The sequence below is a fragment of the Phoenix dactylifera genome, chromosome 6 (assembly GCF_009389715.1).
Source record: "Phoenix dactylifera cultivar Barhee BC4 chromosome 6, palm_55x_up_171113_PBpolish2nd_filt_p, whole genome shotgun sequence".
In the NCBI taxonomy this organism is placed as follows: Eukaryota; Viridiplantae; Streptophyta; class Magnoliopsida; order Arecales; family Arecaceae; genus Phoenix; species Phoenix dactylifera.
In genome coordinates, this window is record NC_052397.1 from 7,181,235 (window position 1) to 7,194,182 (window position 12,948).

Sequence of the window (12,948 nt, forward strand, 5' to 3'; positions counted from 1 at the left end):
TAGCTTTACCAGTAAATACTATAGATCCTACAAAGTAGGGCATGGCCATATCCTCTCTCTATCTCTCTGTTACAGAGAAAGAACTCTCTCTATTTCTCTGTTACAAAGTGATGGAGAGAGTCTCTCTCTCTTTGTAACAGAGAGAGATTCTCTCTCTGTAACACAATTGATCTCCAGTCCACCGTGGACCGCGAGATCAATCGGGGAGGGAGTTGGTGGACCGCGATGTTGCTGTCCATGCTTGAGCCTGGACCGCGATGCCGTGGTCCATATTTTATAATACATGGACTGCGATGTCGCGGTCTCTGCTGGAGCCTGGACCACAATGTTGCGGTCCATATGCTCTTCTCTGCATGGACCGCAATGCCGCGGTCCATATGCTCTTCTCTGCATGGACCGCAATGTCGCGGTCCATAACCTCTTGATGCATCACGGTCCACGCTCAGAGGAGGACTCAGCGTGGACCGCGAAGTAGATGAAAAAAAAAATCGATGGATTTTAGAAGGAATAGAGAAGAAATTATAAATTTTTTTCTCCAAAACATGATTCAAAAGAATGCATACAAAAATAGAAAAGAACAATACATTTTCTGCACGGAAGGAAATCTGATCCATGGCTAGGGTTTCTTATTAGGACTCCAGCAGATTTTCAGGATTATAAAGGGACAATGTGTCTAATTATTATATTTTATTATGGATTTTTTGGTCAAAAAATAGCTTTCCCATAGGGCCCAAAAATGCTTTGTCGAAAAGCTCCAAAATGGATCTTCTTCCAAAAGTTGTTTTTAGTTTTCTGAAAAAGCTAAAACAGTTTTTCAAAATTTTTATCAAACATTGTTTTTTTTATCTAAACGTACTTTTGGAGGGCTAGAAAGTGCTTTTTGGCCCTCCAAAAGCTCCCCCAAACGAGGCCTAAAAAGATAAAAAGTTAGATAGATCCTTGGTGTAAGCTTATTATGCAGAAACTCAATAATATTACCACCGATCGTACTCGCACTAGCAACCGCCCTATCACACACTTTCTTAACACATCAATGTATCTAACATAAACTCTCTCTTTTTTAACACCCACCGTAAGACTTCTCTAGAAATTTCATCACATATTCTATCTAAATCAACAAACACCATATAAAGATATTGTCTCTCTATATATTTCTATTAACATCCGAAGGAGAAAATTAGCTAATTAGTTAATTGAAAGGATTCTAAAAATGCAGACCACATAATTATAATTTAGATGGATTTTCCAACATCTAAAAAAAAGAAAAAGAGAAACAACTTACTCTTTAAGGTGATCAGTTATATTTTTTCTACAAAAAGGTAAGCAAAATGCTAATGTTATGTAACAAAAATTTACATTTATGTTTTTGACATAAAACCATTTTAATGAAATGATATTTCGCAACATTATTTGTAATTATGGATGCAACTAGATAAATAGTATCAACTATTTCCTTTTCCAACACCATTCAAATTTGGATCTAATACTTGATCCAACACAATCCACTTATTGGGTTGGGATGGATTGGATTTCATTTCAATTTCTAAATCCAATGAAAAAATGGGTATATGTATTAACCTAGATGATCTTGGCATTTGGATTTCGATAATTAGGGTTTGGATTTACATGCTAATATTATATCACAATGTCAGAATTAGTTTTAAAAATGGACATGAAAATGAAGGGGACAAAAAGACAAAAAGAACAAAAAAATATGGCTTTGATATCATGACAAAAGAGGTCATGATAGATATAAGTATTGCAAGCAAGGTCTAGCATGTCAACCTGGATGATGATGGCAACTGGAGTACGACTCAAACAATATATGGTGGCTAGCAATAAAGACATGAAGGTGAAATCCACATGCACTTGTCCCCTACAGGTAGAAAAATTTAAAGACGTTTTTGGTTGGAGAGGGTTAGACTCTGAAATAAAAATGGAAATAAGTGACTCCCACTCCACATATTTGATTGGGGGGAGTCCTATTCCATTCCATTCTTATTCCCTCCTAGAATAGGAATGCCCTAATCCCTCAAAATCCAATCCTCTCTCTCCCCCCGATATTCAAATTTCGTTCCCCCAGGTTTACTTAAAAATTGATTTTCTAAAAATACCTCTCTATTTAATTGATTTTCTAAGAATGTTCCAATCAACCATTTTGATTCTAGTTTTGATTCTGATTCCAGTCGCAAACCAAACACATTGGAGAATATGACTATTCTGATTCGCATTCTAATCCATTCCAATTGCAATTCCAATTCTGATCGCGAACCAAGCACCTTAAAGCTGGCGAGCAGATGTGTCTCACTATGTGTTTATGTGTGTGAGAGAGGGGAGAGGATAAAGGTCCATGTTGCCACAAATTTGTTACTTTTGTGGTGTGACTGATGCAGTTTCTGTTTTTCTAAAAATAATTTTCAAGAAGTAACATTTATGTTCTAATCATACAGTATCTTATGATGTATTTGATATTTAGCAATAATATTTGTTCAATAACTTCATTTTATGAATGTGCTTAATATATTCAAAAAAAATAAAGCAATCCTCTAGAAGATGTTAGAAACTTATGTTTTTGCTTATTTTAAAACACCTTTTTTTTTAAATTATTGTTTCCATAGAAGCACTTCTCAAATGATATTAGCAAACAATTATTTTTTAAGAAACCTGTTTCTTTGCTCCGAACTTGTTCTGAAACAACGCAAATTTCTCTTCTAGATAACCGAAATCAATATATTCAATCCTGCAGTTATATTAATTCCATGAACTGCTTGATTAGGCAGAGAAAAAGAGATCAATACTTTTATTTTGTCTTAAATTTGATAAATATGCCACCAGAGTTGCGATAGAAGGTTGCAATAGTACTTTCCCAATTAACCTGTTTTACAAAGCTTGTTTTAAGCCTCATCCAATGGAGCACTCAAATAAAGGTGCAAATAAGCCTAGCATCTCACAAGCTGCTCAGACTCAACTCGAGTCCAAGCTCGACTCAACTATTACTAAACTCGAGTCGAGCCCGAGTAACTCAAATAATTTTTTGAGTCGAGCTCGTAAATATATACTTTTAATAATATTAATTATAGTTACAATATATATTATTAATTTAATAATTAAAGATATAATAGATTATTTTTTGTTTTAATTATATTTTTAAATTATGATCAAGGCTCAAATTTGAGCTCGAGTATAAATTGGTTAATATTCAAATCGAGTCAATCTCGAGTATTGCTTTGAATCAAGTTTAAATTTGAAAATTAAGGCTCGGCCGATCTCAAGCTAAGTTTCGAGCCTGAGTAGTTTGAATCAAGTTGAGCTCGAACCTTAAGCTACTCGACTCGACTCGATTGCAACCGTACACTTAAGTGATCTTCTGGGTCTCAAAGGAAACATTGGCCGTAAAAAAGTAAACCAAACGTATTGCAACTTCCAATCAATGCAGCCCATGGTTAAGTTGTCAAGTTCAAGACAAAACTCTCGATTCTATGTTTGAGAAGAAAATAGATTCCATATAATTAGATGTGCAAATAGGTCGGATCGGACCGGATTTTGAGTCACCCTGATCCGATCCCATTTTTTGTTCTATATATAATCAAAATTCAGCCTAAAAAGTTTGGGTCAGAGTTATTTTTATTTATTTATTTTTACAGCCGAGAGATAATGCGTATCAGGCTGCCGGAGACGCCACGTCGTGCTGCGGGTGGGTGGCTCGTCACGCGCGTGGGGGCAATATTGTTGCGTCCGACGGACGTGACAAAGGCGATGCAATTATTATATTAGGTGTAATAAACGGTAACCATAAATAGTAGCATTTAGTACATGACATCTTGCAACTAATACAGATTGAACAGTAATAATTTATAGTAATATTTTAATATTTTATATACCGGTCGCAGCTTGCTTTGCACTCCAGTCCGGATCCGTCACCCTCGATCCATGGATTCCGTCTCCGGCGAAGCGGAGTCCGCGCGCCCACTCCGCGTCTTCTTTATCCCCTTCTTCGCGACGGGCCACATGATCCCCCTCGTCGACATCGCCCGACTATTCGCCGCCCGCGGCGTCCATTCCACCGTCCTCCTCACCCCGGCCAACGCCGCCCTCGTCCAGCCCACCGTCGACCGCGCCGCCGCCGCCGGCCTCCCCCTCCGCACCCTCCTCTACACCTTCCCATCCTCCGCCGCCGGCCTCCCCCCCGGCGTCGAGAACATCAGCGCCCTCCCCCCCTCCGACTCCCATAAAATCAACTTCGCCGCTCTTCTCACCCGCCCCGACCACGACCGCCTCCTCCGCCTCCACCGCCCCGATGCCGTCGTCGCCGACATCCACTTCCACTGGACCACCGCCATCGCGCGCGACCTCGGCGTCCCCCGCCTCTCCTTCCACGCCCTCGGCCTCTTCCCCGTCTTCGTCATGAACGCCCTCTTCCGCCACCTCCCCCACCTCGCTGTCTCCAGCGATGACGACCCCTTTCTTGTCCCAGACCTCCCCCACCCCGTGCATATGGTCCGGCGCGAGCTGCCCGACTTCCTCCGTGGCGACAGCCCCATCAGCGCCACCATGGACGGCGTCAGTGAGGGCGAGTCCGGAAGCCTCGGCGTCGTCGTCAACAGTTTCGCCGAGATCGAGTCGGCCTACGCCGACCTCTACTTCAAAATCGACCGCATGCGGTCCTGGTTCGTGGGGCCCGTCGCGCTCGCCTCAGCCGACTCCGGTGACCTCGCCGCCCGCGGGGGCAACGACCCAGCTGCCGCCGCCAACCGCGAGCGCTGCCTCTCCTGGCTGGGCACCAAGAAACCAAACTCGGTGGTGTATGTTTGCTTCGGGAGCTGGAGCCACTTCTCCGGCGAGCAACTGAAGGAGATGGCATTGGGGTTGGAGTTGGCCGGGCACCCGTTTGTTTGGGTGGTGAGGGAGGCCGCCGGTGAGGGGTGGATGCCGGAGGGGTTCGAGAGGCGGCTAGAGGGGAGGGGTCTGGTGATAAGGGGGTGGGCCCCTCAGGTGGCGGTTCTGGGGCACGGGGCGGTGGGGGGGTTCATGACGCACTGCGGGTGGAACTCGGTGCTGGAGGGGCTGAGCGCGGGGCTGCCCATGGCGACGTGGCCGCTATCGACGGAGCAGTTCATGAACGAGAAGCTGGTGGTGGAGGTGCTGAGGACGGGAGTGAGGGCGGCGGAGGGGGCGCGGCGGGGCACGGCCGCGGAGGAGCAGGGGTTGGTGGGGGCGGCGGAGATAGGGGCGGCGGTGGGGAGGATAATCGGGGGAGGGGTGGACGCGGGAGGGATGCGCCGGAGGGCGAGGGAGTACGGGAAGATGGCGCGGGAGGCGGTCAAGGAAGGGGGGTCGTCGTACAAGGGGCTCACTGATTTGATCGAGGAGATTCGTGCCTGGCCGAAGAGGGGCTCCGGAGAGGTCGCGTGATTCGAACCCCAAGGTGATTGGATAATAATATTGCATCGGATGGATGGTTGCTACCCAATTTGATATTCGTTGATACAAATAGCGTTTTATCTCTCTCTGCCGGACGCATTGTGGTCCCCTCGAATTCATTAAAGGGCTATAAATGAATCGAGTTTTTATTTTTTTTTTGGCTTGCTTGGTTGAGAAAGGAGCAAATCAACTCTATAGATGAGCCAGTCCAAACTTTGTAAGCTTGCACGACAAAGGTTTAAGAAAGTTAGTCAAGGTTGAATCTCTTGTTAATGAAGGTTGTGTTGCGTTATTCCTCCTATATTGGAGAAAACTTAGCCCAACAAATGTGGGCTAAGTTAATTATTTTTAGCTCATTTTGGTTAGATTATTTTTGGCCCAAAATGAGAGATTCATTAGGGCAACGTCTCATGTTGAGAAGGCAGGGTATGTGAACTGTCTTTCATGAGTTAAAAATAGAGGGAGGCAACGGAGAAGATGCAGAATTGATATTCAGCACGCAGTCTTGATCAAACGACGATCGAAAGGCGATCCATAATCCGATCGAGTTGAAATTTGGATAGCAGGCTCATAACACGTGATTTTTCAATCTGTACGGTGTGATCGCCATTTACAGTCTTTTAGCATAGTCAGATTTTTGCAGAAACGTAGTTGTTGTTCATGTGAGATCTTCTCAATATTTCTCTCTTATTACTAATGTTTGCTAAGAATATTTTTCTTGAGATTATGTGGTGATATATACCTCTAGTTTTGGCAAGAGAGAATAGATTGTAATACCCATTATTAGTTGACAATGGAAGTTTTTGAATGGACTACGGTCCCGTAGTTTTTACTCTCCACATTGGAGAGGTTTTCCATGTAAAATTTTGGTGTTCCTTCTGTATTTTTTTGATAATTTGATCAGCTAGGTATTTCTGAATGCCTTAATATATATATAAGGTGGATTGGCTCTAGTTGTTTGTTTCTTAACAGGTTTACACAAGATAGGAGAGTTGTTGATTCCGTTGTACTTTAATTGTCCTGTTTGTTGTTACCTCCCAATTCCAACAGATTGCTTAGAAAGATGAAGTACTGCTTTAGCCAAACCAAGCTCTAGCTGCTCAAAACTCAGCTAGGTTCATTTGTGACAGTAATATGCCATCTCATTACGTTTAGTTGCACCTAGAGTACATATGCTGTGATCGAGCATGTCACAATTGAGCATAATTGTTGACTTGATCCGTTCTTGCTAGTAGCCTATGGCCACTTGAGCATGTGACCATTGGTTGTAATTTAGTAAGCAAGCTAGGTTTGAACAGAGTGGTGGCTACAATATGTCTATCCAACTACAAAATTGGAGTATGATTGAATTGATTTTGATTTTCACAAAAATGCCAAGAATTATTGAGAATAAAATGAAAAGAAAATGGTAAAATACGTATTTTTGACTCTCCCTTTTAACATTTTCCCACTAGCAGTCTATTTTGCTGTTCATTTTCTCCTTCCGAAGATTTAGTATTTGGGTAGCCTCATTTATGATTTAACCATATAACGGGACACCCAAATTGACGATCCTCGTAGTTTATTGTGTTTTAAAATATTCAATCGCAGATGCTGGCAAACAAATTTTAATATGTTATCGAGATCTATTACCTACCCACCACTAAATGAATAATTTACAAAATCAAACATAAGTTTTCTTATGAGACCCCTAAAAGGGACCTACAGCCATATAGATTTTGTTATGTATGTATTCTAGTGTAGAACATAATAATGGGCATCTACTTGGATTAATAAAAGTATATCCTACGAGGACTCGTACGGGCGTGTGCTTAGTCCCACATCGATTATTTGTTGAATAAATCTTAGATACCTCTACAAGATCAATAATCTAAATTAGACCTTTCAGCTAGCCATTTTGGGTGAGATTCTGGATTATTACAAATAGTCTCGGAAGCGAAACTGGCCTATGACCTATGTGGACTGGAGGACATGACCTTATTGTGATGTTTGTTATTAAATTTAAATAGATTTGGATCCTTAGTCCAACGAAAATGTCGGAGCTTAAACGGAGGAAGTATGTAAAGATCCATGCGGAAGTGTGTTTAGTCGTACATCGATTATTCGTCGGACAGATCTTAGATACTTATATAGGATCAATGAACCAAAATAATGCCTTCCGGCTAGTGTGAGATCCTAGATTGTTACATATCCGTACTTAAATAGCCATATAGATTGTTGTTGGCTTATGATTTGTTGAGGTCGCTATGTTGTTGATGAGTTGAGATATGTTAGGTTAAGTTGTGTTAGTACTCAAGAACTAGCCTTTGAATACGCCGCACAAGCACTGCTCGGCCGAATTGGTTTAATATAAGCTCGCAAGCTGTTAGCCCTGGCCAGCCAACTTATTCCCCGTGGGATTGTTGTTGCCTACACATAAGACCATCATGTATCTCACATTAGTTTTCGTCCTCATGCAATCAGACTCCTTCCTTTAAATTCTAAGGTTTTGAGGCCATTTATTTGTTTTTTTTGGCCTCCAAGATGGAGTTAATTTGTTGGTTCGGATGGATAAAGCTTCGATCATACGTTATGCTGCACTGGTGCTGGTGTTGCTTTGGATCTTGGCATCTATGGGTTGGAGCCATCCAATTGTTTTCTTTGTAGCTTTTTTTGCATCTTTGTAAGGTAAGGCTAGTTTTCCATGCTTTGCTCTTGATTTCAAAGTCTTCTTGAGTTTAATTCTACTTTGTTATGTTTGGAGAACGAACAGGTTTGGCTTCCAATCTAGAAGAAGACAGAGACGGAGAGAGTTATTCTGCTCGTTGATGGTGTTGACATTTGTATCCATTTGACCATAACGGATCCTAATAATATAATGGCCAATTTAGGGTGCTTGATTGGATTTAGATGCCTGGGCGACAGGACTTGAGCGTATCTGACTGCTGAATTGACAACCCGACCAATCAAACCTTCCGGATAGTAGCTTTGCCTAGAACAACATTGACAAGCCTTTATTCAATATCCACCAAACCAAGAAATTGCAACCCATAGGATACACACAAAATTTGCCCAATCCATCTCCAAACCCATTTAAAATCCTACCATAAAATCCATCATATACCCAAACCTAAAATTATAAAAAATAAAAATAATAATATCAAGTAAAAATAAATATTGATAATTTAACCATCTGAATATGGATGAGTTATGAGTCTTGTAATTTAAACACGAAGATAGGGATTATAAATCTTTGAAGTCAAACCCCTCACAATATACATAAATTTATGAAAAATTATAAAAGATATATAAATTATAAATAATCAAATTTGGATGGCAGACACTTAAGGAGGAAATCCCAACCACATCCCAAACCTGAAAAGATTTATATTTTAAATTCTAAACCCATCCCAAACTTTATAAAATTTTGCTCAAGCGCGCATGCTATTGGAGTTCAAAACGGATCACCTACCCCGAAAAACTGGCCAACACGGACTTCATTCTCCTTTACGGACCAACATTTATGCCATCTCGTAACATAGATGAGTAGAAAACAGAAGCAGCCTCCAAAAGGTTTTCAAGTTGGCTCAAGAATATACATTAAATAAAGGTTGAGTCATTTTGAGGAGCTTATTATATAAACTAAGGGCTAATAATTTAGACCCTCTTTGGGAAGTTTTTGAAGTGCCAAAAAGTACTTTTTAACCCTTCCAAAAGCACTTTTGAATAAAAATGAGTATTTAATAAAAATTTTGAAAAAGCTATTTTAATTTTTCTAAAAAGCTAAAAATATCTTTTTGAAAGAAGCACCATTTTGAAGCTTTTCAAAAAAGTTGTTTTAAGTTTTATCGAAAAATTATTTTTTTTAACCAAAATACCTATAATAAAATATAACAATTATATACTTTATCCTTTTATAAACCTAAAAATCTAATAAAACCCTAACAAAGATTCCTACCCATGGATCACTCTTCAGTGCAAAAAAAAAAAAAAATCTTATTTTCTATTACTATTTTATGTCTTTATTATTGTATTATACTATAAATATAATATTATATTACATTATATCATAATAAATTAATATATTATATTAAATAATTTAATATTATATTATATTATAAAAAATTAATTTATACTAATAATTATAATATTTTATACTTTTATTATTATATTATACTATACATATAATATTATATTACATTATATCATAAACGTTAATATGTACCGTTAATATGTACCTTTATTATTGTATCATAATACGTTAATATATAACTTTAATATTATATTATATTATAAAAATTAATTTATATTAATAATAATAATATTTTGTACCTTTATTATTGTATCATACTATAAATATAATATTGTATTACATTATAACATAATACATTAAATATTATGTTAAATAATTTAATATTATATTAAATTATTATTCTATAATATACAATGTTATATAACTATTTTATAATAAAATTATATTACATTACTATAATATACTATATTATATATTTCTATATTAATATAAATTATATTTTATTATGCTCTTTTTTATATAATACTATGCAATATAGTATACTTTTAAAACACATGTTAAAATACCACATCCCTTTAAAAATATACTTAACAAACAACAAACAATTTTTTTATAAAAATTTTACTTCAAAAGGCTCTATTTCTAAAAATTCTACCGCCAACGGCCTCCTCAAACAGAACTTTAGCCCCCATTCAAAAAGCAACAAGGTGCATCGAGCATATCCTCGAGCTGTTGTCCCAGTGCATGGCGAATGGATCTACATTACCCCAGTTAAGCTCAGACATCCAAGCAGGCTAGGTATGAGATCATCCCCATTCATCACTTGAAATCCAAACATACCGGCAAAGTTCTTAACATTGTGCTAGTAGAGATATCAGAAATTTGCTGATGCAACGGTCAAAGAATCCAAGAATTAAACACAAACTTGTCCACAAGGTCAATTTATTACAGATGTCAATAACGAATTCAATTTTCAACTCTTGAGCTAAATAATTTTCAGAACGTATTGAAGCATGAGAGCACAAACTCCGATCTGTTTCTTGCTTCCAAGGCAACGATATTGGCCACCAGCGGACATGGTTTTAATACACATGCATCCTACTTTGACAAATCCTGTAGCTGTAAAAGAAACTACTGCGACGAGATAAAAAGATGGTCTGGCTTCAGCAACCAGCACACGAGATGTGCACAGCCATACGAGGAAAATAAAAAAGAGACGAAACAACGACAAGCAGAACATCTAACAGATCTGAAACCATTAGACACAGAACACCTATTAACTATTAAAAAAACAAATACATCGGTTAGCAGGCAGAACTGGAATATTAGACAAAACCAAGCAACAAGCGGAAGCAGCAAAGCAAGAAGTCCCAAAAATAGCTGAATCCAAATGCAGCAAAACCGTTCTCCCAAGAGGAAGAAAACGTAAATGCAATCAAATCCCCCAGCAGTTTCCACCAAAGCGTTCAAAAAATTTCATCCCCAAATATAGCAGAAGTATGAAATCGTTCATCAATCAAAACCAGATTATTAAATACAAAAATAACCTCAAACCCAAAAACCTTTTATTACATTGCCAGTGATCAGGGCATACAAAGATAGCAATAAAAAAGACAGCCTAAAAGCATTGTAGGAAGTTCAACCAGACCATCGCAAGTTAGAACACTACAAAATTTCAAGATGCAAAATCTGACCAAAAATCATGCAGCAATGTTGCCAAATTTTTGCATGGGGCATAGCTAAGCTTCATACGTTGTCTATCTCATGGAATAGGAGACTTTAGATATTCAATAAAATAATTCTGACATACATTCCAAATCTTCCTAGAAATTTCATAAAATAAAGCATAAACAAGATCGCGCTTGTTAAAAGAAGTGGCAAGAATTTGACTCTTCCACTAAAAAACATATTTCTAGAAAACAAGATATTTTATTCCAACATATTTCTAATGAAGGAGATCCTTAGACAACCGTATAGAACAGAATTTACCATTCTTTCAAGGATGATATACAAGATGATTTTGTTAGAGAAATCAAAACATTCCATGCAAATTTTTAGAATTTCTCCTATCAAGTTTTCATTAATCATTCAAATCGGTCATCAACTCAGGTATTGTTAACCGATGTCAATATCATTTCAAACATCTGTAAACAGAACTTGATCATTTCTGAAACCTTGATAAATTAACCGTGCTGTAAATTCAATTAACAAGATCACAAAGAACTCCATGCACCAAAGAGGCCATGCATCTCTATGCATTTAACAAAATTGACAAAAGAAAGAGAAACAACTAGTTTCATAACATCAGGAACTCCCAACACTAAAAACACCAGATAAATGATTGCTTTAAAGAAATTTTAACCCAGCTCCACCAAAAAAAGGCCTTACGGAACAGATGCTTTATACTCACAAGCAAACCTATGAAAAAGGAAAGGAAGTCTTTTTTAACAGAAAATAAAAAAAACAATTAGAAAATCGAATAAGGAAACTGGACGCACCTCCTTTTCCTAGTGATTTTGAAATATGAGTTTCATTAAAATGCTTTGTTATTTTCATAAAACCTATTCTGGAAAACTGATTGCTCTAAAACCCTACCAAATAGTAATACAAAACCAAATTTTCCCCTGTTTTCATTAAACCACTTCCACAAAGCGAAACTTCATGAGTACTCCTAATAAGACCAAGAGACAATCAGACAACCCTAAAGCAAAACCAAAACCCGCAACCGGTACAGGCTTTGGTCAGGCACAAGCATTACCAGATCTGATACAATCAGTCCTCGCCCAACTTGATAAGACAAGGATTCACGATCAAAGGGTCAGTTTTACTGTCTCACGAGGGAAGCTTCGATCTGAACAACCTCCTGTCCATAAACAAAACAGTCATACCATTTCTCAAGAAAGAATGTACTTGGTATGGAGGACAGGCATTGACACCAACAGGTTCACAAATATGCCTTGGTCTTAAACTAAACTCAGACCAGATCATTTGATGTAATGACTCAAATGAGACAAAATACGTTATGCACAAAATGAAAGCATCCATGACGGCCACAACCATCTAACATGTTGCACGTTGCTATCAGCACCTGAATTTGGGTCAATAATACATCATCCACAAAATTGACAACCATTAAAAGTTCCAGAACTCCCATTTCACAGAGAAAAATAATAAGACCAACATAGCTTAGTTTAAATTGAAAGTAGATAACGGTACTCAAGGTTCACATCTTGACAACAAATGAATTGAAGTTGTAACCCTACTAGTAGCCATAATACTACTAGTAGTGCGACCAACTAATCAGAGGTAGTACAGCAACACTTGTGCACAACTATATAGAAGTTACTCAACCCATCCACTACAGACTTATAATTCCACCAAGGATTTTCTGCCTGGATTCTAAATGTACCATATAACCATTATCTGTGTGAGAACCAAATCGAGACACCTGAGAGAATGCATGGTCGCACGAATACACATCAGATGATGAACTAAAATTAGAGAGACATCACTAC

General features: G+C 38.4%; 1 protein-coding gene across 1 annotated transcript; it reads left to right on the top strand.

Moving 5' to 3' along the window:
- Positions 1–3,732: 3,732 nt before the first annotated feature.
- On the top strand, positions 3,733–5,713 carry LOC108511604 (scopoletin glucosyltransferase-like). The gene has a single exon (XM_039127341.1). It carries the CDS (start codon positions 3,931–3,933, stop codon positions 5,410–5,412), a length of 1,482 nt encoding a protein of 493 aa, XP_038983269.1. The 5' UTR covers positions 3,733–3,930; the 3' UTR covers positions 5,413–5,713.
- Positions 5,714–12,948: the final 7,235 nt, after the last annotated feature.

Bases quoted from the DNA above. Each gene is read 5' to 3' on its own strand.
- LOC108511604 (XM_039127341.1), top strand. From the start codon at position 3,931: ATGGATTCCGTCTCCGGCGAAGCGGAGTCCGCGCGCCCACTCCGCGTC.